At 40.8% G+C, this 27,614-nt stretch overlaps 1 protein-coding gene across 1 annotated transcript in view; it reads right to left on the reverse strand.

The window, feature by feature from the left end:
• The window catches only part of gucy1a2 (guanylate cyclase 1, soluble, alpha 2), a 48,146-nt gene that overhangs the window by 12,358 nt on the left and 8,174 nt on the right, over positions 1 to 27,614 (reverse strand). Inside the window, exons 2-7 of the mRNA XM_039781709.1 lie at positions 26,287 to 26,348; positions 24,117 to 24,241; positions 22,040 to 22,944; positions 7,711 to 7,923; positions 6,183 to 6,455; positions 4,294 to 4,437 (exon numbers count right to left, since the gene is read on the reverse strand). Of these exons, the coding sequence (XP_039637643.1) occupies positions 4,294 to 4,437; positions 6,183 to 6,455; positions 7,711 to 7,923; positions 22,040 to 22,944; positions 24,117 to 24,241; positions 26,287 to 26,348 (1,722 nt within the window). The remainder of the gene's footprint in view (positions 1 to 4,293; positions 4,438 to 6,182; positions 6,456 to 7,710; positions 7,924 to 22,039; positions 22,945 to 24,116; positions 24,242 to 26,286; positions 26,349 to 27,614) is intronic.

The raw sequence follows: 27,614 nt of genomic DNA on the forward strand, positions 1-27,614 counted from the left end.
ATCCTGGAAATTTACTGTCATTGATGCAGACTAGTTGAATAACTAAACACACACACACACACACACACTACACTCAGAAGCATATTGTACATAAATAGAACAAAACATCACATGCGTACACCCACACAGCACACATAGGCACTAATCATCTCCAATTGTAAACACAAAGGCATCTACATTAAGAAACATCCACAGCCACTAGAGAGGCACACATAGTGCAGCATTTCACTGCAAATCAGAATGAAAATTAAAGTGTGAATGTGGAAAAATACACTAGTGATGGACACATGGGTTGGAAAAATTTGCTAAGCTCCGATAGTAACAAGTCAGTTATTTCTGTTCTTTTTTCTTTCATTCATTATCAGTATACAAAACATTTAGAAAGTTCTTATTATCTTTAGCCTTTTTGCTGTAAACTATTTGTCATATTCTTCATAGGTGGAAGTAGGAGGCATGCAATCAGGCCATATAGTGCAGTAGAAGAGTCTAATCGTGCTCTTTACATCCCTTTTATGGGAACACGCACAGAGCCTGAAGAAAAGGGCATGGGTTAACAGAGCAAGTTGATAACCGCCGTCGTGGTACCTGTTATCTCTTCAGGCTTTGTCGAACTTGCTTCGTAGTACACTCCTATGTCTCTTGCCTCATTTCATGAAAACAAACTCCTCTGAACCATTAGCTTCAAAGATTAATAACTATTTTCTGTTGCATATTCTCTCTTTCTGTCTTTATTGTCCTACCTTACTCCCTTAAAACTACAGGGAATGTTATCTTTGTGTATTAAAAATACAAATAACTAATAAAAAAAGAATAAAATTAATGGATTGATTATAGTTCTGAGAGTTTTGGGGATTTTGTCATGCAAGACACTGAGATGACAATTGCCAATTAACGTTTAATGCGGTATCACAGTGCGTGGCAGTTCACTGAAATACACACTGCACAGAAATATCATTGTTATTGTTCCAAAAGGCTTTGAATATCTCTATTTGGGAATTGTCAACGTATTAATAAGTCACATTCCTTAAACACTAACCAAGCACTCAGAGGTTGCAATCCAAAGATGCACAATGCTTTGCTATTTATACTTACAATACCTTTCATTTTGAAATAGTCAATAATGTGGAAATACCAACACAAATATATTCAGAACCAGCAAAATGATTTAGATACATTTAGATACAGGCAGAAACAGATACAGGCACACAGACGCACAATCTTTCAACTGCAATATCACACTACTGTCTAAAGGCAAAGATTAAAGAAAACTGTCCTCAGCAGGAAGTGGTAATGGCAATACTGGCTAATTCACTTACTTCTAAAAAAATTTTTAAAAAGTAAATCTTTTGGCAATGCATAGTAGATCTTAATAACATGGTCAGAATTGTATTCATCAGTTGGACATGTTGCTTAAAATTATGCATTTCTCTCAGTACAAGATTGCTTATAAAAATGTTACAAGCCACTGTTAATCTCTTAAAATGCATTGTCACAGTGCATTGACAGCTCAGTGAATGGTGCACATGAACTACAGGGGTCCTAAAGTGTTTTAACATGGAGGCATCAGAAGAAGTTGTTACATTTTTCTACATAAATATAATATTAGGCTTTTAAAGCTTCAGGGAAAATGAGCAGTGGCGCTACATCATACAATGTGTCAGGATCTGTGTGATTCAGCTTAGTAGGTGATTGTATGTATGCTTCATGGTTATTAGGGACGCTACAATGTTAGGGAGAAAAAAGTTATGAAAAGTAAAGATAAATAGCCCAATTAACAATCAGGTGCTGATTTGTGACAAAAAAAACTAGTCGCAGAAAATGTTCATGCACACACTCAGGCCCAGACTCACATACAGTATGGAAAACATACAGAAATCACTCAGACAAGCAATACAGCTCATTTAAGTACATTTTGGAGACAGAGTTCTGCACCAAAAAGAGAATGTATGGCTGATAAACATATGTATGGCTGATGATACATTTATCCATCCATCCATCCATCTTCATCCGCTTATCTGGTGTCGGGTCGTGGGGGGAGCAGCTCCAGCAGGGGACCCCAAACTTCCCTTTCCCGAGCCACATTAACCAGCTCCGACTGGGGGATCCCAAGGCGTTCCCAGGCCTGGTTGGAGATATAATCCCTCCACCTAGTCCTGGGTCTTCCCCGAGGCCTCCTCCCAGCTGGACGTGCCTGGAACACCTCCCTAGGGAGGCACCCAGGGGGCATCCTTACCAGATGCCCGAACCACCTCAACTGGCTCCTTTCAACACGAAGGAGCAGTGGATCTACTCCGAGCTCCTCACTGATGACTGAGCTTCTCACCCTATCTCTAAGGAAGACGCCAGCCACCCTCCTGAGGAAACCCATTTCGGCCGCTTGTACCCTGGATCTCGTTCTTTCGGTCATGACCCAGCCTTCATGACCATAGGTGAGGGTAGGAACGAAAACTGACCGGTAGATCGAGAGCTTTGCCTTCTGGCTCAGCTCTCTTTTCGTCACAACGGTGCGATAAATTGAATGTGCCCGCACCCGCTGAGCCGATTCTCCGACCAATCTCCCGCTCCATTATCCCCTCACTCGCGAACAAAACCCCGAGTACTCCTTCACTTGGGGTAAGGACTCATTCCCTACCTGGAGTAGGCACTCCATCGGTTTCCTACTGAGAACCATGGCCTCAGATTTAGAGGTGCTGATCCTCATCCCAACTGCTTCACACTCGGCTGCGAACCAATCTAGTGAGTGCTGAAGGTCACAGGCCGATGATGCCATCAGGACCACATCATCTGCAAAGAGCAGCGATGAGATCCCCAGCCCACCGAACTGCAACCGCTCCCCACCCTGACTACGCCTTGATATCCTGTCCATAAATATTACAAATGACATATGACAAAGCGCAGCCATGGCGGAGGCCAACCCTCACCTGAAATGAGTCCGACTTACTGCCGAGAACCAGGACACAGCTCTCACTTTGGTCGTACAGAGATTGGATGGGCCTGAGAAGAGACCCCCTCACCCCATACTCCCGCAGCACCCCTCACAGTATCTCCCGGGGGACCCAGTCATACGCCTTTTCCAGATCCACAAAACACATGTAGACCGGTTGGGCATACTCCCAGGCTCCCTCCAGGATCCTTGCGAGAGTGAAGAGCTGGTCCGTTGTTCCACGACCAGGACGGAATCCGCATTGTTCCTCTTCAATCTGAGGTTCGACTATCGGCCGAACCCTCCTTTCCAGCACCTTGGAGTAGACTTTACCAGGGAGGCTGAGAAGTGTGATACACCTGTAATTGGCACACACCCTCAGGTCCCCCTTTTTAAAAAGGGGAACCACCACCCCGGTCTTCCACTCCTTTGGCACTGTCCCAGACTTCCACACAATGTTGAAGAGGCGTGTCAACCAGGACAGCCCCTCCACACCCAGAGCCTTGAGCATTTCTGGACGGATCTCATCAATCCCAGGGGCTTTGCCACTGTGGAGTTGCTAGACTACATCAGTGACTTCTGCCCGGGAAATCGACAACGATCCCCCATCATCCTCCAGCTCTGCCTCTAAGTGTATTAGTCGGATTCAGGAGTTCCTCAAAGTGCTCCTTCCACCGCCCTATTACCTCTTCAGTTGAGGTCAACAGAGTGCCATCCTTACTATACACAGCTTGGATGGTTCCCCACTTCCCCCTCCTGAGGTGGCGAACAGTTTTCCAGAAGCACCTTGGTGCCGACCGAAAGTCCTTCTCCATGTCTTTTCTCTTTCACGGCAGAGGCTGCAGCCCTTCGGTACCCTGCAACTGCCTCCGGAGTCCTCTGGGATAACATATCCCGGAAAGACTCCTTCTTCAGTTGGACGGCTTCCCTGACCACCGGTGTCCACCACGGTGTTCGTGGGTTACCGCCCCTTGAGGCACCTAAGACCCTAAGACCACAGCTCCTCGCCGCAGCTTCAGCAATGGAAACTTTGAACATTGTCGACTCGGGTTTAATGCACCCAGCCTCCAAAGGGATGATGATACATTTAAATATGTAAAATAAAACAAACTAAATATAAAATGGCACAAAGCAATAAAGTTATGAATGTAGCAAAAGAGGAACTGCATGGACAGACAAATCAAACAAAAATACAGATCGCTGCTAACAATTAATGAAGTCACATATTCTCATATGTGTTACAGCAGTGTCATTATGGGGAAAGGAAGGACTGGGGGAAAAAAACTAAAAGGGAAGCAAACCATGAACATGTGAAAAAGCCAGAATAGTAAATATAATGAGCAGCTGAGCGGTGTTCCAAAAAAACTCACCTTGATAGGTTTCCCATCAGGTGTCAGCACTTCCTCGGAAAGTTCCATCATCTTCAGAGCCATGTGTGCAATTGGCTTTGCATGACTATCAACCTTCTTGTGAAGTCCTCCTGCCACACAGTAGGCATCGCCTATTGTCTCAATCTGTATGAGAAATGGAGGAGGGGCAGAAACTGAAATGAATAAGTGTGGCTGTGAGTATATGCTCATGTACTGTATATGTGCAGCCACCCAGCTAACCGCCGGGCTAACAGCCACATGACATCACTGTCCAACATCAGCCACCAGAGACCTGCTTCGATGGGTGTGAAATGTTAATGGGTTGGTGTGTAAAGATGCTTGGATCAATCCGGTGCTATTGTTAACAGCCGAAATTCATGACAAATTATCTGTGGCTTGTTTGTATTGCCATAGAGATACCATCCCACTTGATCTTTTAGGCAGTGTTTCCTACATACAGTAAGCAATTCATTTTGGCAACTTACCCAACTATATCTGTTGCCACCGAAAGAGATTTTCTTGTATTTATTATTTTTTCCTTTCAAACATCTTTGTTGAAATACAGTTGACAGGGCAAAAATATTGAAAATTCTGCCTGAATTTTGATACAGCTTTGCAAATCCTTGTTTGTATACACTAAGGGAAGTTTAATTCTGAAAAGGTTATCTCTTAATGTATGATAGTAAAAGGTGAATGAGCTTAACAACTGCTGTATACACAGATAAGATAAGATTTAAGCCATGAAGTCAAGTCATTCCTAGTCCATGTTTGGGCTTACTATGCCAGACATTTGCAGTAATAGCAAGTCTTCCTAGAGTCAAATTAGGCATTTAGGCATTTTAGGTCCAAACTCAAAACGTATCTGTTCCGTCTGGCCTTTAATACGTAGCAGTGGTATGACAATTTCATTCTTTTGTTTCTGTGTAACCTTTTCTGATTTTACTGTTTTCTATGTTCATTCTTTCTATTGTATGACATGTGTTTCTGATGTTAAGCACTTTGGATACTTGCTGGTTTTTGTAAAGTACTATATAAATAAATTTTGATTGATTGATTGATTTAATAAAGCAAACAAGTAGTGCAACTTTCAGCGATGTATTGCCATATTTCCAGTTGAAGGAGTGAGTTAGGTGTCATGACAGTTGACACAGTCTTTATAAAGAAAAAGAATTGATGGCACAAGAGGAGAAAGAGGAAGGGGAAAAAACTAGCAGACAAATTGCTCTCATTTAGGCCTGTCACCAGCTAAATCATTTCGACAGTAACCATGACAATGGCAACATATGCGTACCTCAATCTCCTCCTGTTCCTGCTTTCTCTTTTACATATACACACTCACTCTTCAACTGCTATACACATAGACCCTCTTACATAAACTCAGTCTGTCTGCCTTCCTCTCTGTATCTTCCCTTTCTCCAGGCATCTGATACATGACTTTTCTGAGAGATAACACAGAGGAAAAGCATGTTTTATGAGGAAAGATTATGACAATGATTATGATGGAGAGAAGCAATGGTGGAAAGAGTTAAAAACATAAAGAGATACTGATCTGATGATAGAAGTAAGGATAAAAAGAGGGAAAGATGGCAGTTGAGACTGTAACTAGGCCCAAATCACCCTGTCAGATGGGCAATATTGACACATCTTTGTTAAGCTCCCACAGACTGGCCATTAATCAGTTACTTTTTCCACAACACAAGCACACCTATTCATGATAGCGCATACACATGTCGAGTACACACACACACACACACACACACACACACACACACACACACACACACACACACACACACACACACACACACACACACACAAATATATTCAGTCCCCCAACAGGTATTATTACATCACATAAATAGGATGTGTTTATCTTTCTGTCTACTGACCTTATAAACATCCAGAATGCCACACTGGTAGTCGAAGCGTGTGTAAAGCTCATTCAGCATAGAGATGACTTGCATAGGTGTACACTGGGCACACACAGCAGTAAAACCCACAATGTCTGAGAACAGCATGGTCACATCATCAAATTTGCGAGCGGGCACTGGCTGACCCTGCCACAGTTTCTGTGCCACATCACCTGGAAATATGGAATAAAGGAGATCAACTGTTCTCCTCTTTTCTTCCTCCAGAGCCTGGTGAGTCCGCTCTAATGTGGCCTGGGAGAGGAGAGAAGGGAAGGAGATTAGGAGGTTTTGTTCTGTGTGCTTTGCTTTGATGAAGGCACTGATGACAACGATGACTAGATGTGGGAGTACTGCATCAAATTAAAACCGCTGGTGCACGTAAATTAATTTGTGTATTAATTAAATTTTTTTTTGGATTGTTTGAATCTGCATATGCATAATTGTGTGTCTGTGGGCGAGCTTCTTAATGCCAAATCTGTCTGATGTAGTGCTATACCATTGTTCAAGCAAGCAAGTCAACTAAGATATAGCTATTTATAACAGTGGCCTGGGGGAGCAGTTGCAGTGAGAGAGTGTTGCAGTGAGCAGATGCATAGGATTGGGTCAAGACCCAGTGACTTGCTCAAGGGTACTTTGAAAGAGAAAATTATAAGAGCAAGTCCCAGGAGCCACGTTCTTCCAGCCATGAATCAGTCAGTGAAGCCAATACATTGGATTTAACATTTTCCCTTCAGTGAGTTGTCTGGCAACTAACATGATGGAGGAGACAGAGGAAACATACTGTAAATGCGTGTGTATTTTAACTTGTAATCATGGTCACAGGTTGTCATTTTGATTGATTGCCAATGGTCAAGATGGCCTACCTAATAAGAGCCCATCAGAGGGCAGGCTCCATAGAGAGAGTAGATAAGGAAGAAAGAAGAACGGCGTGTTGCTAATAGCATAACCTTTTTTGTTGAGAACGAAATGGAAAATTAATGATAAATGATAAGCCTCATCCTTAAAGTATTTTGGTTTAGTTTCGTTTTGCTCTATTGTTAACCTTAAGTAACTTAACCAATGCCTAGCTCAGTGCACGGTTGGCATAACAAGAATGAGATGCGGGGCTGGCCCCCAACCACATGGCAAAAGCAGGTACAGGTGAACTGGGGTTCAAGTAAGGCCTGCATCCTTTCCTGTTGTTGGAAACCGCATTTAGTGTATGGTGTGGCCTCTTAGTAGATGGTAAGGCTTAGTGGTAATTAAAGCCCCTTAAACTTTATGCTATAACACAAGCTAGTGCCTATGATCAGCGTACTGTAAATTTAAACAGCTTAAACATATTCCAGCAGGTGGAATATGTTAAGTTCATGTAATTGTCTTCCAACAAGAAGCCACAAAGAAGCAAAACATCTGACTGGCTACTGATGAGCGTGATTTTTCTCCATGGCAAACTGGTCTGATAAACTTTCCTCAGTTTTCATTCACTGTAAATAGGAATATACCCACATCCAATAAACCATTTTACCTTAAGTTTGTCCATTCTCTTCTTCAGGCCATCCTGGGCTTTGGCCTGCTCCCCCACCAGGATAACATCCCGTGTGGCATCATGAATGGGGATATCTGACAGGTAAAGGCCCCTGCCCATCAGCTCCTCCAATTTATCAACACGTGGCGAGCCCAGAAACATTAGGGAGCAGGACTCGGGCACATGGATCATCTGACCCTTTAACTCCATGACCTGGCAGGCAGAGCAATCAAATGGAAAAGAAAATGTGAATTAAGAAAGTAAGGCCTTTTGTCAAGTTTAAGTTTTTCATAGGTATTCACAAAGTTGAGGGGGGATGGAAGATAGATTGTAAGATTTAGACAGTATGTTTGTTATTAGCTTCTTGTATGGATGTCATGTCCACCTGATACTTGCTTTTCTCAAACCAATGTGCTCCAACAAAGAACATTAACAGACAAATAATGATTCACTGTGTGATTCACAACTGCCTCTTCTATAATGTCTCTCTACATAAATGTCGATATATAAGGGTAAAAGTCTTAGGCAGGTGTGAAGAAAATGCTGTAAACTAAGAATGCTTTCAAAAATATAAATAATGATTGTTTATTTTTATCAATTTACAAAATGCAAAGTGAGCGACCAAAAAAACATCAAAATCACTTCAATATTTGCTGTTACTACCCTTTGCCTTCAAACCAGCATCAATTCTTATAAGTACATTTGCAGAGAACGCTGAGGATTGTAGACGCAGTGGTCGGCCAAGGAAACTTAGTGCAGCAGATGAAAAACACATCAAGCTTATTTCCCTTCGAAATCGGAAGATGTCCAGCAGTGCAATCAGCTCAGAACTGGCAGAAACCAGTGGGACCCAGGTACACCCATCTACTGTCCGGAGAAGTCTGGCCAGAATTGGTCTTCATGGAAGAGTTGCAGCCAAAAAGCCATACCTCCGACATTGAAACAAGGCCAAGCGACTCAACTATGCATGACAACATAGGAACTGGGGTGCAGAAAAATGGCAGCAGGTGCTCTGGACTGATGAGTCAAAATTTGAAATATTTGGCTGTAGCAGAAGGCAGGTTGTTCGCTGAAGGGCTGTAGTGCTGTACAATAATGAGTGTCTCCAGGCAACAGTGAAGCATGGTGGAGGTTCTTTGCAAGTTTGGGGCTGCATTTCTGCAAATGGAGTTGGAGATTTGGTCAGGATTAATGGTGTCCTCAATGCTGAGAAATACAGGCAGATACTTATCCATCATGCAATACCATCAGGGAGGCGTATGATTGGCCCCAAATTTATTCTGCAGCAGGACAGCAACCCCAAACATACAAACACAACAGTGTTTGCAAAATATGAATAAGAATTGGTTTCACTAGCTACTTGACATTTTGCTCACAAGCAATTAAACATGATGACAACTATGTGCAGATTCTGCTGAATGTCCTTAACACAGGTGTGAGGAATACATACAAAACAGACTTCCTCTTATTTCTTGCAGATATAATGTAAAAGAGAGAGATCGAAACGGCATGATTTCCCAAGGAGATGTCGAGGAAAGACCAGAGGTGTCAAGTAACGAAGTACAAATACTTTGCTACCTTACTTAAGTAGAAATTTTGGGTATCTATACTGGAGTAATTATTTTACAGCAGACTTTTTACTTCTACTCCTTACATTTTCACACAAATATCTGTACTTTCTACTCCTTACATTTAAAAAAATAGCCTCGTTACTCCTATTTCAGTTTGGCTTGTTTTCATTCCGGCTTGTCATCGTTAAAAAAAAAAAAAAACCTATCCAGATACATCTCGCCATCCGGATAGAGTGAATTTGATTGTGGTTGGATGAGAATTATAAACATACAGTATACCATCCCGACACCCTATTGGTTTGTGCGCGATCCATCGCACCTGCACATGACACAAATCGTCACACTCCAGCAAGGAAATAGCAGACGCATGTAGCCTAGTACAAAGATGTCCGTGGCAGAGACTCAAGAGAACTCAAGCGAAATGTCCCAACCAAGCACCAGCAAGGAGGTTGGTAGCCAGAAAGACCAGCCAATCCTTCTACATCTCTGGCCGTACCTGGAAGAATTTTTCGAAATGGTTGGATGATAAAACAACTCCTTTTGAATGCGCTGCAAGCTCTGCGCACCGAAGTACCACAAGCTAATTAAAATACTTATAGGCAACTAGTCATCATATCTTCCTCTCCATGAAACATGTTAATGCTCAGTAGTACACAAATATGGTTCTTTAATGTATTTGCGTTATACTAAAATGTGTTCATTTTCAATGGGCATAAATGCAGCTGAAACAGGTTTTAATATAACATTATAGTCATTATGGCCTTTAGAAAGTTTAGTTTAGTTTTTTTGTGGAGGTGGGGTAATGCACTATAAGCCCCTGTGGAGATTTTGTCGTTAATGGCATTTTTTCCCTAACATTACTTTTGCTTTTATACTTTAAGTAGTTTTGAAACCACTTTTACTTGAGTAAAAAGTTTGAGTTGATACTTCAACTTCTACAGAAGTCTTTTTAAACCCTAGTATCTATACTTCTACTTGAGTAATGAATGTGAATACTTTTGACACCTCCGGGAAAGACATGCTGCCCTTTTAAATATGACTCTTACACAGTGTTAACTGCATCTAGAAGCCCTGTGGATAAGCCACGCTTCTCTTTCTTTCCTGGGCACGATTTCTCTTTCTCCTGTTATATATTCCTGCTAGTCCTTGCCCCTGCTCCTTCCTTCCTTTTCTTTAGTTTCTCTTTCTCTCCATCTTCACCTGTCTTTTATTCTTACCTCTCTCTCTCTCTCTCTCTTTGCTCTACTCTGTCTCTTCAATTACTTTTCTCTCTCTCTTTCTCCATAGTGTCAGATAGATTATTCCGCCAGTGAGCACACTGCAGCCCTGTTTTATTTATAGCACAAGGCTCTCCTAGGTCTGCATAATACATGCAGTCTACATCCACACATACACAGAGAGAGAGAGAGAGGGAGAGAGAGAGACATAGTGCTTCTGATTGTCTGTTTCTCAAAAATACTGGCATACATACATATATATAAAGTCAAACACCCATCCAAACTTGGAAAATTGTGATCTAGTTAGTATGAACTACTGATTGACTGACTCAGAACACGAACACACACACACACACACACACACACACACACACACACACACACACACACACACACACACATACACACACACACACAAACACACGTTTGCCTACCATATGCATAACATCTGCACACGCTGCCACACCAGTACAGCTGCATTCATGGTGTGAGTTAAAGAAACACTCATATGAGTACACCAACTCAAAAGCTCAAATTACAAATAGATTTCCCACATTAAAGCATAATTTGATATAGTTTGAATAGTTTTGGTCATAATTTCTGAAAGCAATTAACCCAAGGTAATTCCTGAGCATTAGGAATACAGCAACATTGCTACAGTAGTAAAACAGGGCAATCATTTCACCTTTTCACCACTTCCAGAGATCTCAGCAATTATTTTGATGAGTATAATGTTATTACTAATGATAATCATGATGGCAAAAACTGCAAAAATAACATTCCTGTTGTCCTGTAAGTCAATGTGAATTACAAAGGAGAAAATTACGCGAAAAAAAGATTGGTTTTAAAATAAATTTTGTTCCTTTAGTGTGTTTATCTGATGGAAAAATAAATGCGACATTTTGTGGAATGAGACTGCTAGTTACAGGTTAATAATTTGTTACAAGCCAATTTGCTACAAGCAATATGACTAGCAATGCAGATTATGCAACTGGGCCTTGCAACTTGCCATTCATATGAAAAATGGCAAGGTGCACTTTTACTTCACAAGCACCAGCTGGAACAATGCCTATTTAGGTAACCTTAAAAAGCCCCCAAGTTCAAGCTAAGTCACATGAAGTCTAGACTAAGTCAGCATCAGGACCAGCAACTTCATCATGCCATCGTCCAGGGCCTCAAGATTGCCATTCATTTTCACAGTTGTTTTACTGTTGTGCTATTTTGTTTTCCTGTTACACAATGAAGGTTGGAATTTCCATCTAACAACTGTTGTTGCTTTTTTAATCATGTCCAGTAGGTATAATTATACCAGGGTCTCACCACCTTACTCTCAGTGTCTGTCTATGTTTCTCTGTCACTCTTGTTTTCTGTCTTACTCTGCTGTAAACTCTCACACACACTGATGCACAGATCCAAACATACATGAACACACACACATACACACATCCCTGGAGGCACTTGTGTTGGCCTAGTTGTGCGTCTCTGTTTAACTCAGCACTCTCCTCTCCTTCTGCCTGCATCTTTGTCATCACAGAACAGAGATAGAGGAGGTGAGTGAACGAAGGAGAAAGGAAGGGCAAAATGAACATAGTGGTTAGCAGGACCAGACAGAATGTGCAGATGCAAAATTCCATAGATTTTTCTGCAGATTATATAAATAAAACTCATAATGTTAACACATCTCCACCCCAAGCAGAAAAACAGTCCCCTAAATTCAGTTTCTTTCTGGATCACCGCTGAAAACTGTAAACCAAACAAAACATCTGTAGATGCCGTGTTTGGCTCTGGTGGTTAGGAAAAAAAGCAACACAGAAAGAGGGGGAAGGTGAGGAGAGATGGGAGACAGAGGAAATAAGGTGGGAAGGCTAAACAAAAAAGAAAAAACTATGAGGAATAATAGCAGCTATTTCTAGATAGAAGGATAGAAGGAAAGAAAAACAAATGAAAGCACAATGACTAACGCAATAAAAACAGTCACAAAGAAGCAAGAGTACAACAAGAAGGCACAATTGAACTTTAGGGAGGCAGAAAGCAGAGAAGGCATGTAAAATGTATTATTATTAAAGCAGATAAAAGCCAGCAAACTGTAAGAAAAGACCAGTACGTTGTGTCCTATTCAGTATGTAGTAGCGATTCTTCTTTGTAGCAGGTTGTTCCACATTTACACTGAGCCCTTGTCCAAGGTCACTGCATTGTCGCCACACGGAGATAACATTTTTTCAAGGTAGTTCTGCACCGGTAACTCGGATTTTACAGAGCTGAAACCATGAAAAAACCTTATAATGTTAATGTTTTGGGTAGCCTGGTTAAAATCATCAAATTCATCAGAATCAAATGCCAAACTTTTTTTATACAGATTGTTCTTTGAAGAACAGCTTGTTCTGACATGCTTTTTAATATGGCAAGTATTTTTTCACCTAAAATTGAGAACCAATAAAAATATTATTCAGATCAAACCAAACTAGTATTGATTGCTGTCCCAAAGCTTTGTAACTTGCCATTGAGAATTTCCTTTCTGCCACCTGACTCCTAGTCACTCTGTGTGCATATTTGTGTATTTTGTGTTCATGCGTGATGGAGGTTTGTATTATACTGCACAAGTTTATGTAAATGTTGTTATGCCTTATAATCGCAAAGGCCTGAGCAGCACACACTGTGATGTTCACATTCTACATTCTAAATGTCATCTAAATGTACGGATTCAGATTGCTATCGCCATAGGCAACAAAGAGCTGAAGGTAGTTGAAAAGTAGAGAAGGAAGGGGAAAGGAGAAAAAACAGCTGAAAGGGCAAGAGGTGGAAATAGAGGCCAAAAGAGAATGGGAGAGGGAGACAGGAGAGAGACACAAGGAGAATGACCAGACTGGACTTGAGGTACGAGTGAGAAAGATGGACAGAAGGATATAGCAGGAGGTGGAACGGATAGCTAATGGATTGTCCTTTGTGAGCAGACTCTGGCATGTCAACACACTCTTATTTGCATGAACAAGCAGTGAACAGCAAAGAGTCAATGAGTCAGCCTCTCTCATCCCACTCTCTCTATCTCTATCTCTCTCTCTCTCTCTCTCTCTCTCACACACACACACACATATGCACACGCACATGCATGCACACGCACAGACACACACACACACACACACAATGCTCTTATCTTGTCAGACCCTGGCTATATTGTGCTGTACTCTTACGTCCCACTCTGACAGTCAAACAAACGCACACACTAACACACAGCTAGAAAAACACTACATTACAAAAACAAAACACACATTTGCACGGGATGTGCTTGTACCTTGTTGTTTTAGATGAACGTCAGTCGATGCTTTATAATATATATATTAAAAACAAATGTACTTTATACATACTATTGCAGGTATCCTATTGCAGTATCTATGCAAGTAATGGAAATAAAATAAAAACTGACAATGTTTAAATGCAACTGGGCACATTTAAATGAAACCCTTTAGTTAGAATACAGTGACATAATCTATCTGCACCAAATAGAAAATTGGATCTACATGAAAAACAGACCCTTTTAAAAATCCAGTTAATGTAAGAAAATCCAGTCCACTTTATGTGAAGCGGAAATAGCATCATACAGCTTTGATGCATATATTTCAGTATGTCAACAGTAATGGGAACAATGCTAGCCACAGGTGCTACAGGATGCACATTCAGCGGCAGAGTGTCGCTGCAAAGCTGACTGTGCTCTAGCAGGCACGGTACTGAGGCGCTCTAGCCAAGTGGGACTGCAGCAGCATGGGCTTGTAACCACCAAACACACACTTTCTTGGCTCTACGCTGTCCAGTGGGCAGTTGGAAAACTCAAGGGAATTTAAAGGTCGCTGGAAATGCTCAGCACTGTGCTTGTGTTTTCAAAGAAAAAAGCTTGATGCTAAGCAAAGCTAAGAGACTCATCTACATGAGTCAATACTATTCATCCTGCTTCATGTTCACATGTACTGTTAGTAAAGATCCTCCAGAAATAAGTCTCCAGTCCCCAAAAATGAAAGTTAGACGAGTAGCATCTTAACTAGCCTAAACATATATTGTAGCCTAACTCTTGAGCCAATTGTTGGAATAATTTGGGAAATGCCAAAATGGAGAAATGACAGAGTTATTAGGCTACTGATAATGGATGGCGCACGGACTATACATTCCTGTTTTGTGATTACTGTAATCAAACTCCCTAACATCTAACAGACCATGGAGAGCTATGTCCATTAGTAGTGGACATCTCACAGGGACAGTGCACACTGATCATCTTTGTAAATGCAATGTTGTTGAAGTAGGCATAACTCAAGAGGACTTTTGTGACATGGTAGAAAGGAATTTCGTTGTTTTTTTTCTCCGCATGATCCCTTTAAATCCAACTGAAGTGGTAAATCTGAGAGAGTAGATTAAAAAAGGAAAAGTGCATTCTACAGACATTCTATTCTTTATATTTGTTTCCACAATCAAACTAAAAATATCTTTGTCATGTTTATTACTTGTGTTTTCTCGTTGTCTCTATGGCTCTTTTTCCTCCTTTTTATTTTCATTCAGCCTGTTTTGTAAATTTATTAAGAGTAGACCGAGACAAAGAGGGCAGTGATTTTCAAAGCACTCTCCCCTGAACAAACAAACCATCGTGGCAGTGATTTATCTAGAAACAGATCAAAGGTGGTGCTAAGGTCAAGACTGTCTTTGTACTCAGACACGCAGGTGCAGATATGCACAAACAAACAAACCTCATTCAGCAACCCCTACAATAGCAATAAAGAAGCATATGGCAAGCAGTTTTTGTAAATATCTGAAATAGCAGTTTTACTAGCCATAATATGAATTGTTGATATCTGTAATGACATTTTTACTAGTCAGTATTTTGGATGGTCAAAATTACAATATAGATATCTGGAATGTTTGTTTCATTTTGGATATCTGACATTAGAGTTTTAACTACAATTGTATTGTAGATATATGTAATGGGAGTTCTTCCTAGTAATAATTCTATTGCAGATATCTGGAATGTTCATTCTGGATAGGAAGAATGACGTTGTGGATATCTGAAATTGAAAGCCCCATACACATAAATGGGAAACGTGACGCAATTTGTACTAGTAAGAATGAGTGGATATCTGAAATGACAATTGTAGATAGGAAGAATGTCATTGTGCTTATCTGAATTGTTCTTTTTGACTAGGAAGAGTTGAATTACGGATATCTGCAAAAAATATCCAGTCTAGCTATGAAATGTTAAAATGGCTTGCCATAGAAGCTTTTTTTAAATAACAAGTATGACATGGCAAACATATTGATGGTTCCTCAAGCAAATACTCCTATGCCTTCCCAAATGTTTCTGGTCCTCAATCTCCCCTTTTTAACTAGCCTATTACATTGGGTACAAATGTCATAGCAAAGAGCAGGGTTTGTGTATGAATATTTAAAACATGCCATTTTGTCAACAACTGCTAAAAATCAGCTGTTGCTTATACAACTGCTGGTTTAGGGTCCAGCTCTACACATATTGTTTACTTAGACTTACAGGACCATAGAAAAAGCACTGACTCATCCTAACAAGAATGTTGACATGACCCAAAGAGTCTGGGAGGTTTTGGATGTTTACAGCATTGGCATCACTACTGTGTAGGCAGGTGTTGTGATTCATGGATTCTCTGTCTTATTCTTCCTGTTATTTTTAAGTAAAAAGAAAATATCGGCATCAAAGTAAATCTACATCCTACAATACATTGAAAGTGATTCTGGGTTTTGTTGTGTTATCAGATCAGTTTAGTATCTTTTGAGTAGAGAGCTGATAGGGAAAATACTGACACGTGACATGATGGGGGCATGTTAGTGTGCTGATATAACCCAGATTCACTGGTGTGTCTGGGAATGCCATTTGGAGAAGACTGCAGCCGGCTGGAGGTAGTCGAAAAGGAGCCTCGAGCGAATGGCTGTAGACCACAAAGAACCCTACTGAAGGCAAAGACACTGAAAAACATTCTTGTATCCCACAACCCAAACTTTTGTAAATACACCTTTTAAAAGCCTGAACTCCAACAACAAGGAAGAGTGGGGCTGGCCAGGCAAGGGCGCCGATGGAGCGCAGCCGACGCACCGGAGTGGTCCCCGAGGCAACCATCTTGCAACCACAAGCCATGCAGAGTCTGAGGTGAGTCAGTAACACAGCACAAAGACGTCTAGAAGTAGTAAAGATATACACTCATCCAGACCAGTTTAGTCTCATTCTCACATTAAATGCAACACTTAGGGAAAGTGAGACAGGGGGATTAATGGTACTGGCTAGGTTAACTGTGTTTAGTTATTCAACGAGCGCGGGTTAGCTTAGCCTTCGTAACAGTTTGTTCAAACAACTCAGCACTTAAGCATGCCATGATGAAACTACTTTTGCATGCATTTACTCTAAACTAAACTCTGAAGCATTATGCTAAAACATGCTGTGCGTTGAAAAACAACATCAAATCTAGTCTAGTCAGTGTAACAACAGGCTAATGTGTGTGTCAAAACCTGCTCCTCTTCTGTTTGACGGAGATAGCAAGACTAGGAAAGGAGGATTCATATGAAGGAGGAGACTGTGGTGTAAGGAAACATTACGAAACAGATGATGCACTGGTTAGAGGAGAGCTTCTGACTGTTCAACCTGTGTCCACTCCCCTGTGTGCTGACCACAGCTCACCAAGCGGAGAGACAGAGGGAGATGCGATTTGACCTTTTCAGTACGTCTTTGGATGTCTCTTGCACAGTCCACGTCCCTGGGCGATGAGAGGAAAGAACTCTAACTGAAAATCCACTACAGGCCACGCAAATACACACACACACACACACACAGAGTGCAGCACAAGGGAGTGCTCTTTTGTGGCCTCTTTACCTTGGCCTGTGGCCCTCTCTCGCTGCCCTTTCTATTGAAAATGTCAGCCCATCCTTCTCTTTCTCTCTCCCTTTGTTCTGCTTCTCTGCCCAGGTGACACAAGATTCATTTGGCAAAAATCAAGAAAACAATGTCCGCCCACCCTGCTCCACAAACACATACTGCAACACAAATCTTTCAAATAGTTGATGGTATTTGGAGCTTGGAGTTCAGTGTCTAACTTAACTTCGGCAGTGATTACCGGTGACACACACACAAAAGGGAATAGAAAAGGCAGCTACATGCTTCAGCTTCACTATGGATTCACAGACTCTAAAATTTTAACTGCATTTCCTCTGATCCCCGAACAACCTACAGAAACTGAGATACTGTCCCATCATCATCTGTAAAAGCTTACTAGCAGTTACAGTAGAATACATATTTGTAAGTGACCCGATCTGTACGACCAGTAACTCACCAGAAAAAGCAGAATAAGGTCTTAAGAGAGCTCTAATTGTGGAGATAGGAGAAAGGGGAAGACTCAGGAAAGAGAAAGTATTCTTGTGCAACTGTTGTCGCTTTTCCATTTTTGACAGCTATAAACCCTTTTTAAATTAATTTACTGTCTGAATGCATAAGACGGAGAAAATGAAAATGGGAATATGTGAGAGGCAAAACAAGAAAGCATTGTGAGAAAAAAATAGAAGTTGGTAAGCAGCAGAGAAGGGAAGATAATGATAATGAATTCATGAGAGACAATGACAGAGAGTAGATGACAGCTAGAGAGGAGATGTATTGTACTGGTCCTTAAGGCCTGTCTGTGAAGAGGGGAAACCTACAGCTACTCTTGAGGCACTGTAAGCATTGTAGTGCGTTATTATGTGAATTCCATGTATAAAGGATCTGTGAACCTACGTAGTTGTGTTTGGTTGTCATCTGTTGAGATTAATGCACTAAACTTCGGGATTGGTTTATTTTGCCCCCAATTAGAGCTCTGTGTACACAAAGCTGAAACGATATCTGAGCCTTCACACTGCAGTGAAAACAGCCTTGATGAGAGCCCATCTGAATGATTCACTTTTGCTGTGTTCACTCAAACCAAAATGTTGAAGTTGTGACATACTGACTACTACTTCTAATTATATTATCAAACGTGGATAATGTAATTTTAAAAAAATATGATAAAAGGAGAGCTTCAACAATTAGTCGATTGATTCATTAGTTGTTTGACAGAACATGAATTAGCAACTATTTTGATCAAATCCAATAAACGTTTCGGTAATTTTTCAAGCAAAAATGCCAAACATTTGCTGGTTCCAGTTTCTCAAATGTGAGAATATTGTGCTTTTCTTTGTCATGCATAATAATAAACTTAATATCTTTGGGTTTTGGACTGTTAATCGTATAAAACAACACATGTGAAGACATCATCTTGGGCTGTGGGAAATTGGAAATTAGAATTTTTCACTATTTTCGGACTTTTCATAGACAAAATGATTAGTCGAATAATCAAGAAAATAATCAGCAGATTAATCAACCCAAAATAAAAGTTAAGCAGTAGTCCTTACACCCAGGCCTTACAACACGTTTAAATACAAGATTTTTGACAAGATGTACTGTATTGCCCTCTGTAATCCTGAACATAAGACATTCTTTACGGCATTGACGTGACATGGCATAAATTCAAATGAAGCTGCAGAACACCCCAACCATCTTGCATCTTGTAGCATAATTTGCAAAACTGTATCAGGGTTGTTTAGAAATGTATTTTAAGAGGTTTGTGTGCCGGGTGAGTGTGCTAGCTGTTTGTGGGCTCTATTTATGTTCCAGGGCAAAGCTCAGTACAAATAGCGCTATGACAGGAAAAGATGACATGACAGGACTTTTAACTGCACCATTTGTCTTTGGCTGCAGATCTGTGGTGCTGTTTATTCACATCTTGTCACTCTGTATGATAAATAAAACAATATCATTTTCCATCTCTCTATTCGGTAAGCCATTTTTGCACCACTTTATGAACTGGCACAGATGTTTAAAGTTAGGACAATTAAAGTAACTCAGTAAAGGGATAATGATTTATCTCCATACCATGTAATTCTTATACCATTTATATTCAGACACCTTTTTGCTCAAAGTGTTGCTTTGCCTACATGAGAAAAAAGAGCAGGTATGCTTAGAAATGCCCAAACAGTATGTGATTAATTGGTACAAATTTATAACCAAAAACTTTTAGAAAATAGTTTATACATTTCCTTTGTGATGGGTCAAAGGGTACACATTGGCTTTCATTGGGGCCCACTATGCCCCAGTACTTTTCAAAACAAATATACTCCTATTTTTGAGCGTGCTACTCTTATCCACCCATACACAAACATACAGACACATACACCACAACACTGTGGCTGGACTAATCCATCTCCTCTGTCAGTTCTATTTAGCATCAGGTTGTTTGGTGATGACACTGGCAGCCTGCAGAGACCATCCAATCAATAAAGAACTGCATCTAGCATACAACTGAGATTGATTAATTGTTTCTGGCAAATTGGAACCAATTCAAACCTCATCCGTGCCATGCAGAAACATTGCAGGCTTGCGGGTGTGGTGCAACATGAGGTGGGATGGCATTCTGTATAGACAGAGTGCCATCAACCGTCTGATTTCTCTTTACTTCTTCTCCTTTAAGATGGTAGAGCCAAACTAAAATATAAGGCAACAACAGTGCTACCGTCCCTATACGACTAAGAACTAGAGCAAATCATGGTGATCGCGTTCCCCCGCCAGGAACCAAGACACCGCGGTAGACTCGAGCGGTTGCGGTTACATTCGGTCTCGACATACTATTTACACACTCATACTAACCGACACTAGACTCACACACTGGCCACCGTTACATTCGGTAGCCTGGTGGGCGGTCTTCTCATGACAGTCTAACTACCATGTAGCAACATTCACTTCTAACATTTAACTTAACATAACTATCAATATAACATTACGTGTATTTGTAGGCTATGTGATATAATACTTTCCCCTTGGTAATGTAGCATATGAATTTCCATTCTAAAATGAGCGAGAATTTTCATAGCTTCTGCTATCGGTTGATAACTCAAACTTGCTGAGAACCTAGACACCCGTTTGATTACATAGAATCATGCATTAGGCACAGTTACGGTCTTATTCAGTAGCCTGGTGCACGGTCTTCTGGTGACAGCCTACCTATCACGTAACAAACATTTAACTTAACATAACTACTAAGATAACATGACGTGCATTTGTATGTGATATCCATCGATAATGCATGTCTATGAATTTGTATGAACACAATCATCTAAGATGCACTAGAAATAAAGGCTTCTGGGATCGGTTGATAACTCAAACTTGCCGAGAACCTAGACACCCGTTTGAATATAGACTCATGCAGTACCCTCGGTTACGGTCTTTACGGTCTCGTTCAGTAGCCTGGTGCACGGTCTCCTCGTGACAGCCTAGCCTACCTACCACGTAGCAACATTCACTTCTCTAACATTTAACTTAACATAACTACCAAAATAACATGACGTGTATTTGCATGTGATGTACTGTACTTCCCCATCGATAATGTGTGAATTGCCATGAACACAATCATCTAAGATGCACCAGAAACAAGGCTTGGTTAATAACTCAAACTTACCGAGAACCAAGACACCGCTTAATTACATTAGACTCGAGCGGCCGGCCGGTTGCACGGTTACATTAGACTTGAGCGGGCCGGCTGGTTGCACGGTTACATTGGTCTCGTTCAGTAGCCTGGTGCGCGGTCTAGGTAGCTATTTTCCTGATTGATTCTACCACCACCACTCCAGTCCAGTGGAGGCGCTAATGAGCTAGATTACTACACACACAGTAACAGAAGAATACCAGCTACACACAACGGCCAACGGCATGAATGAAGTAAAAGAAAAAAACAGGAGTGAGTCGGTTCATTGACGTATGGCACTCGATTCTCCCGGTTCAGTGACACGAGTCGGGTTAATCAACCAGCTCTTCGGTCAGTTCGTCAACACTACAGGACATAGAGTGAGTACATCACATATAAACAAGAGTGCAGTTATAAACCATAAAATGAGTGGATTTTATCATGAAGCTTACTGTAGCACTGTAAATTACATGTTTATGACTCAGAGGGTATGGATGGTGATACATTATCTTTTTATTACTACCAACAATTCCCTGAAAAGACACCCAACGGTCCTACCAAAGTCTGATACCAGTGGTAAGTATCTATGCCTGTAGACTTTTATTGTCCAAAAATTTAAAATAAATAAACACATAAATGACCATCACATCACATAATTTGGTGATATACTTAATTACAATGAACATAGCCAGTGTAGTTAAACATTGAACCATCTGCCTGACATGGCGCTATTCTCCAGTAATCAAAAATGGAATTTATGGAGCTCCATGCAATTAAACAATTAAGCTATGTCTGTCTGTGGCTACACAGACGATACTTGTTTCTAGAATAAATGTATTGCTGGTTTTGGTCTCTTCAGGGGATTTGTTGATAAAAGATAGCATACCAGGAGCCTGATCATTTAAAATTTGAAACTAGATTTCAGTTTACCAAGCAGTTACTAAAACTGAAACAATTCTCTATAATATGTGGTGAAAAGTAGGGTTTGAGCAGTGTACTCTGTTATGTATGATATCTTTACCTTCTCCTTGGTGCCAGATTGTGAGATATCAGGCCTGGTACGGATGGTAAATGGGGATGCAAGCCTCAGCAGTATGCCCTGGAACGAGGGCTCCATCTTGGGTGAGACAATTTCAAAACAGTCCTTGAATGAGAGGCTCCGATGAAGCTCAATGCGAGCCTGTCTCCTCAATCCTTCTCCAAGCTGCAGTAGCTCCATGCGAGGCCCCAGGACAAGGTGAAATGGAAAGGCACGGCAAAACGTGGCCAGGCCAATGCACAGATCACTGGGGTTGGTGGAGAGTGAGAGGAGGGGACGTTTAGTGCTCACAGAGGCAGCATTTGGGAGGGAGGAGAGGGAAGAAGGGCATATCTCCTGGATTTGGAAGGACAAGCAAACTGTGGGAACAGAGGTTGGGAAAGGAGAGGGAGGAGACGGGGATGAGGAGGGTAAGACGGTGGGGGACGCAGTCGGGATGGGGGTTGTGGAGTCACCGTCTGTGTGTTTGGTGTCTTTATTGGGCAATAAGGGAGTTAGCGGTGGTACTTCTTCCACCTCAACTTCTAAATGAAAGATCCGCCTGGCAACAGCTCTGATCAACCCTGGCATGACCAATCCAACAACAGGGGCAGGGTTGAAACAGTGAAGAAGCAACACCTTCCCTCTTCCATCTTCTTGCTCTCCAACTTTGTCCAATTTTCTTCTCCCTTTCTCCTCCTCATAGAGATCCTTGCACTGGAAAGAGGGGCTCTCAGATGAGGCACGGCGTCCCGTGGAAGTGCGAATGTGTTCTAAAATGGCATCAAAGCCATTGAAGAAGTCCTGGAGGTTGCCGCCTACAGCTCGAAGCACTCGTTCATTTTCTTCAAAGCAGAGGCCAAAGAACTCCTCTCCGAAATGCTCTCGCAACTCACAGAAAGGTACTCCTGAGAGAGAGAGGATACAAAACACCAATGTCAGCGATGCAGAATAGCACTCTATTGAGGATACACACAAATTATCAACATCATGGACTCAATCAAATACCACACAAAAAAACCTACATATAAATATTAGCAATATGATTGAGAAGACATGTCATTAAGGATGAATTAGACTTGCATCTTGGTACACTGTAGTTCAGTATTATTTCAAAATGCAGAAATATGCACCTGAACACTGCATAATTGTACAATGTATAATATTTTTCTGTTACAGCTGTCTTTTACACAAAACCTGTGAACTTGTTATAACATGTTAACTCTGCTCCATGATATGTTTTGACCAAGATTTAAATTCAGCAAAAATAATTTTAAGCATATCAACCACAGAAGTGGTTCAATGTAATCAAACATTAAAGCCTTGCTAAAATAATGAATATTAATAAGATAAAATAATCATGTTACATGCCTACTAACTGAATAATCTAAATAAAATAGGATTAAGGGATTATAGCAAAATGAAAACTGACATTTAATATAATTAAAACCTGACACCACAAAATACAACAAAACCTGAAAAAGTAAATAAACAAAATTTGGAAAGCATTAATAATGACTTAAAAAGGCACAACTATACAAACTTGTGGAAAGAAAACTGCTAAGAATGCAATGCAAGAAGTGACACAGATTCTTAAGACACAATTCAAAAATGTTGTTAAAAACACCTTCAAATTAGCAATAATAGACAGATAATATAGCCTATTCCAACTGAAATTGAGCCACACTTGAAATATTGACACAGCAGAGGATATTTGGTTACTTTCGTGGCTAGGAGTGCAATGCAAGTGCGTAGGCACAGTGGCCGCAGTTACCGTAGTAACTAAAATGCCACACCTAGTAAAAACCTCACTGTGTCTCAGAAAATTCACTTCACCAGCTCAAAGACACATGGCAGCCATTTTATCAAAATACGTACCGACCAAGCGCGTTTAGATAAAGCACGTTTATATAAAGCACGTTTATATATGCTGCTAAAGGAGACTTTTAGCGTCAATAACTCCAAAGGCATCTGACCAAGCGTCCCTATTTTACGCGATGTGAGTGAGAATGTGTTGATAAAGTTTTGCGGTCAAGCACACAATAATACAAACACATCTTACTTTACTTCACATACTTACCCAGTATGGTGGCCATGTACTGTAGGATTTGTAGGACATCTTCTTCTGAACCAGAATTTTCTAGAAATGGGCACTTCTCCTCTCTCTTCTCTCTTCGCCTCTCCTCACTGCCAACTTCCTGACACCTGTCAAAGAGACAAACCAAACACACTCAGGGTAAGCCACGATTAGCCATGAGATCAGAAAATAAGAAGAGCTAATAAGCCAATTTGGTGCAAATAAGCTAATTAACCTCCATCTCATCCTCTTAAGATGTACAATGGACAACTTTTTGTGTGTTATTGTGGCAAAAGCCATCAGACTGTAAAATACTTCACTACAAACTGGTCACTAGTTCTTTAGGATAATTTATTCATGAGAAAGTAGATCCTTAAAAAAAAGTATTTTCTGAATGTTTTTTTTTCCTGGAATTGCTGCTGACATTTTCTAAAGCTATTTCCAGTGCAGTAGGCTCTTGTAACAAAATTCCATTAAATTGCATTTTGTTGAAGTGGTGGCAACAATCTTAGAGACACTGTATGCATGGATAGATACCATTAAGGTCAGGTGAGAGTATACTGTATACCAGTGTTGTGCCTGAACGCGTTCATTGAACGATAATTAATGAACTCGTTCATATTTTGGGCGAACGTGAACTGAACGTACTGTATTACTGCCTGATGAACGTTACTGTGGACTCATTAATTCTGGTGTCTGAGAACGGCACATTTCTCTCAGTTTAACTTTTGTTCGATAGGGTGCCAGATTTCTATAGAGCCTTCCAGGCAAAAACCTGGCTAAATCACACCGTAAACAGGCCTTAATATGTAACGTAAAAAACACCCAATCTGGCAACACCAGTCACCAATGTCGCACCGCCGCATGCGTCATCGAAACAAAAAGCAGCATGGTGGCGACAGCAGCAAGGAGGCGTCGTATGATCATTTAAACAAGTTTTATGACAAGGTCGGTGAGGATGGGAAAAATCTTACATTTCTGTGCAATCTTTGCCCGCCGGCTTTCAAAAAGAAAATCTGCACTTCAGTCAAAAAAAAGAACTATGAACTAGTTCATTTTTGGAACTGTGAACTTAGTTCAAAATTTTGAAGTATGAAATATGAATTGAACTAGTTCATTTTAAAATTTGTGAACTGAACTTAGAACTAGTTCATGTAGAAAGTGAACTTTCCCAACACTGCTGTATACATGTTTGTGATATGGTTGACCTCACACATTAATTAGAATGTGTAGATTAATATATGTTGGTCACTCAGCAGATTTACTGAAGCAGCTGGACAACAGAAAGGCAGGAATTGTCCCGAATATCACTTCCACAGTGGTTGTAAAAAGTGATGCTCTTTCAACTTCAGTTTGGGAATTCCACTAGAGACCCTCTGGTCACAAGCTCAATTTCTAACCTTTGTGCCACTACTACATGTACTGTCAAATAGATGGAATATTATTTGCTTTCAGGTTGCTCTTTTGGATTCAAAATTATTGGCCAAGATATTCACATGATAAAATGTTCATGTTCACACATGCCTTAAACACACAGACTCTGTATAAAGTATAACTTCTGGGAATGCTTATAATCATTTAGTCCAAAGTCACTAAATCACACATTAAACCAGTGGTATAAAAATGATCAAGAATCAGTTCCATTAATCAAGCAGAGAAAAAATGAGTAACAAAAAGTAAGGCCAAGGTGTGTGAAGGGGAGTGGACACGAGAAAAAAAGAAAAATCCAGAGAGGTCCCAATCCGGTGTCTATATTTGTATTCAGTGTGTGCTTCATGGACAATGTTAGTACATGTTGTGCCTGGCTGAATCCTCTCTACCGAGTTTGACTGTTTTGACAGGGAGGGACAATGAGAGACAGGAAGAGACACGAGGTGAAGGACTGTGTCTATATATGTGTGTCTGTCTGTCTCTCTTTGGGTCTGTGTGACCAAAAAAGACAGAGAGGCAGGGAGAATGAGAGGTAGCAGAGACAGTGAGAGGCTCACAGAGACTAAACAGACAGACTAAACAGACAGACAGACAAACAAGTGTGAAAAATAGAGGTAAATGGGAGAAAATTTGTAATAGGGACACTAAGACAAGACAGCAGGTAGACAGCAAGTGAGTGGCAGAGATTGATTAAAGAGGACCAGCAAGACAGACCGACAGCAAGCGATAAAGACAGTCTTACCTGATCTCTTGTTGTCTGTAGAATTGTAGAGTTCGCTGTAGAGCCTCCTGAACAGTTTGAGTCTGCAAGAAGAATTGAAAATATTAGACATTCTGTGTGTGTGTATGTGTGTGTGTGTGTGTGTGTGTGTGTGTGTGTGTGTGTGTGTGTGTGTGTGTGTGTGTGTGTGTGTGTGTGTGTGTGTGTGTGTGTGTGTGTGTGTAATTTATTTGCATTTTTGCATGAATTCAAGTGACAATACCACTCAGTAATTCCAAATAAAATGATTGAAATATATTACACATAAATTGATGGCTTCCTTTCTTGGTTTTGTAAATAGCTCACATTATATCAGTGTTTAAAGCATAGATAAGGACACTTTTTAAGTAAATCATGGTTATGGATGCATGGTTATTGCTGTAATGGCCTGGGAGAGCATGACACACAGTTGTGCCCAGACTTCAAGCACATCTGGACCTTCTGAGCAGACCATAAACCCTACCAATGTATCATCTGAAGTGTTATTTGCAGCCAAGACACATTCATATTGTATAGGCCTTTTTCACGTAAGAAATTTTTGACATATCAAAAGCAGAAAAGGCACAGGTGTAAATAATCAAATTAATTATAAAAATTAATTAATTAATTAAATTAATACATTATTAATTCAGGATCCTGGAATTGTGCATGCTGGCTCACTGTGACACAAGAACCACTGTTAAAGATGCAGTAGGTGAGTCTTATAAAAGTAACTTTCTGTCATATTTGCTTAAACTGACCCTATGATCCAGTAGTACTACATGAATTATTTAATATAAAAAAAATCCAGCTCCTCTGGCACCACCTACAGCCTGTAGTGCAATTGGCAAAATTCCACCGCTCCCGGTTGATTTTCTCCAATTAGGGCCACAGGGGGGGGGGGGTCTATCTGCCTCTCAATCACTGCTCAGGCACGCACACGCATATAAGAGCGTTCTCCCCTCCCCCTTCCCTCGCGCACGAGCTGCAGAAAAGTTTCCCAAAACTCCAGTGGTGAAGTGGCTTTTCAGAGGTGGCGTGAGCTCCGGGATTTTAAAGATCTGAAGAACGATGCAGATGTAGCCACATTTCTTCTCGACAGGTAACATAATTACCATGAATGATTTATCTTTCGCTTGGTTATTAGTAGTCAAAAGTCCACAAAGCTACCTTGGTGAGGATAATAGTAACGTTTGCACAGTGGTCGGTCTGATATGATGCTGAAATGGCTAACGGTAGCCTGCTAGTTAGCATCGTTTTACTGTTGGTGAGTAAAGTTAACATTGTGTTAGTGTTTTAGTTATTGAAAATGTTGTCTGACATGCAGTTCT

The sequence above is a fragment of the Perca fluviatilis genome, chromosome 2, assembly GCF_010015445.1.
Source record: "Perca fluviatilis chromosome 2, GENO_Pfluv_1.0, whole genome shotgun sequence".
In the NCBI taxonomy this organism is placed as follows: domain Eukaryota; kingdom Metazoa; phylum Chordata; class Actinopteri; order Perciformes; family Percidae; genus Perca; species Perca fluviatilis.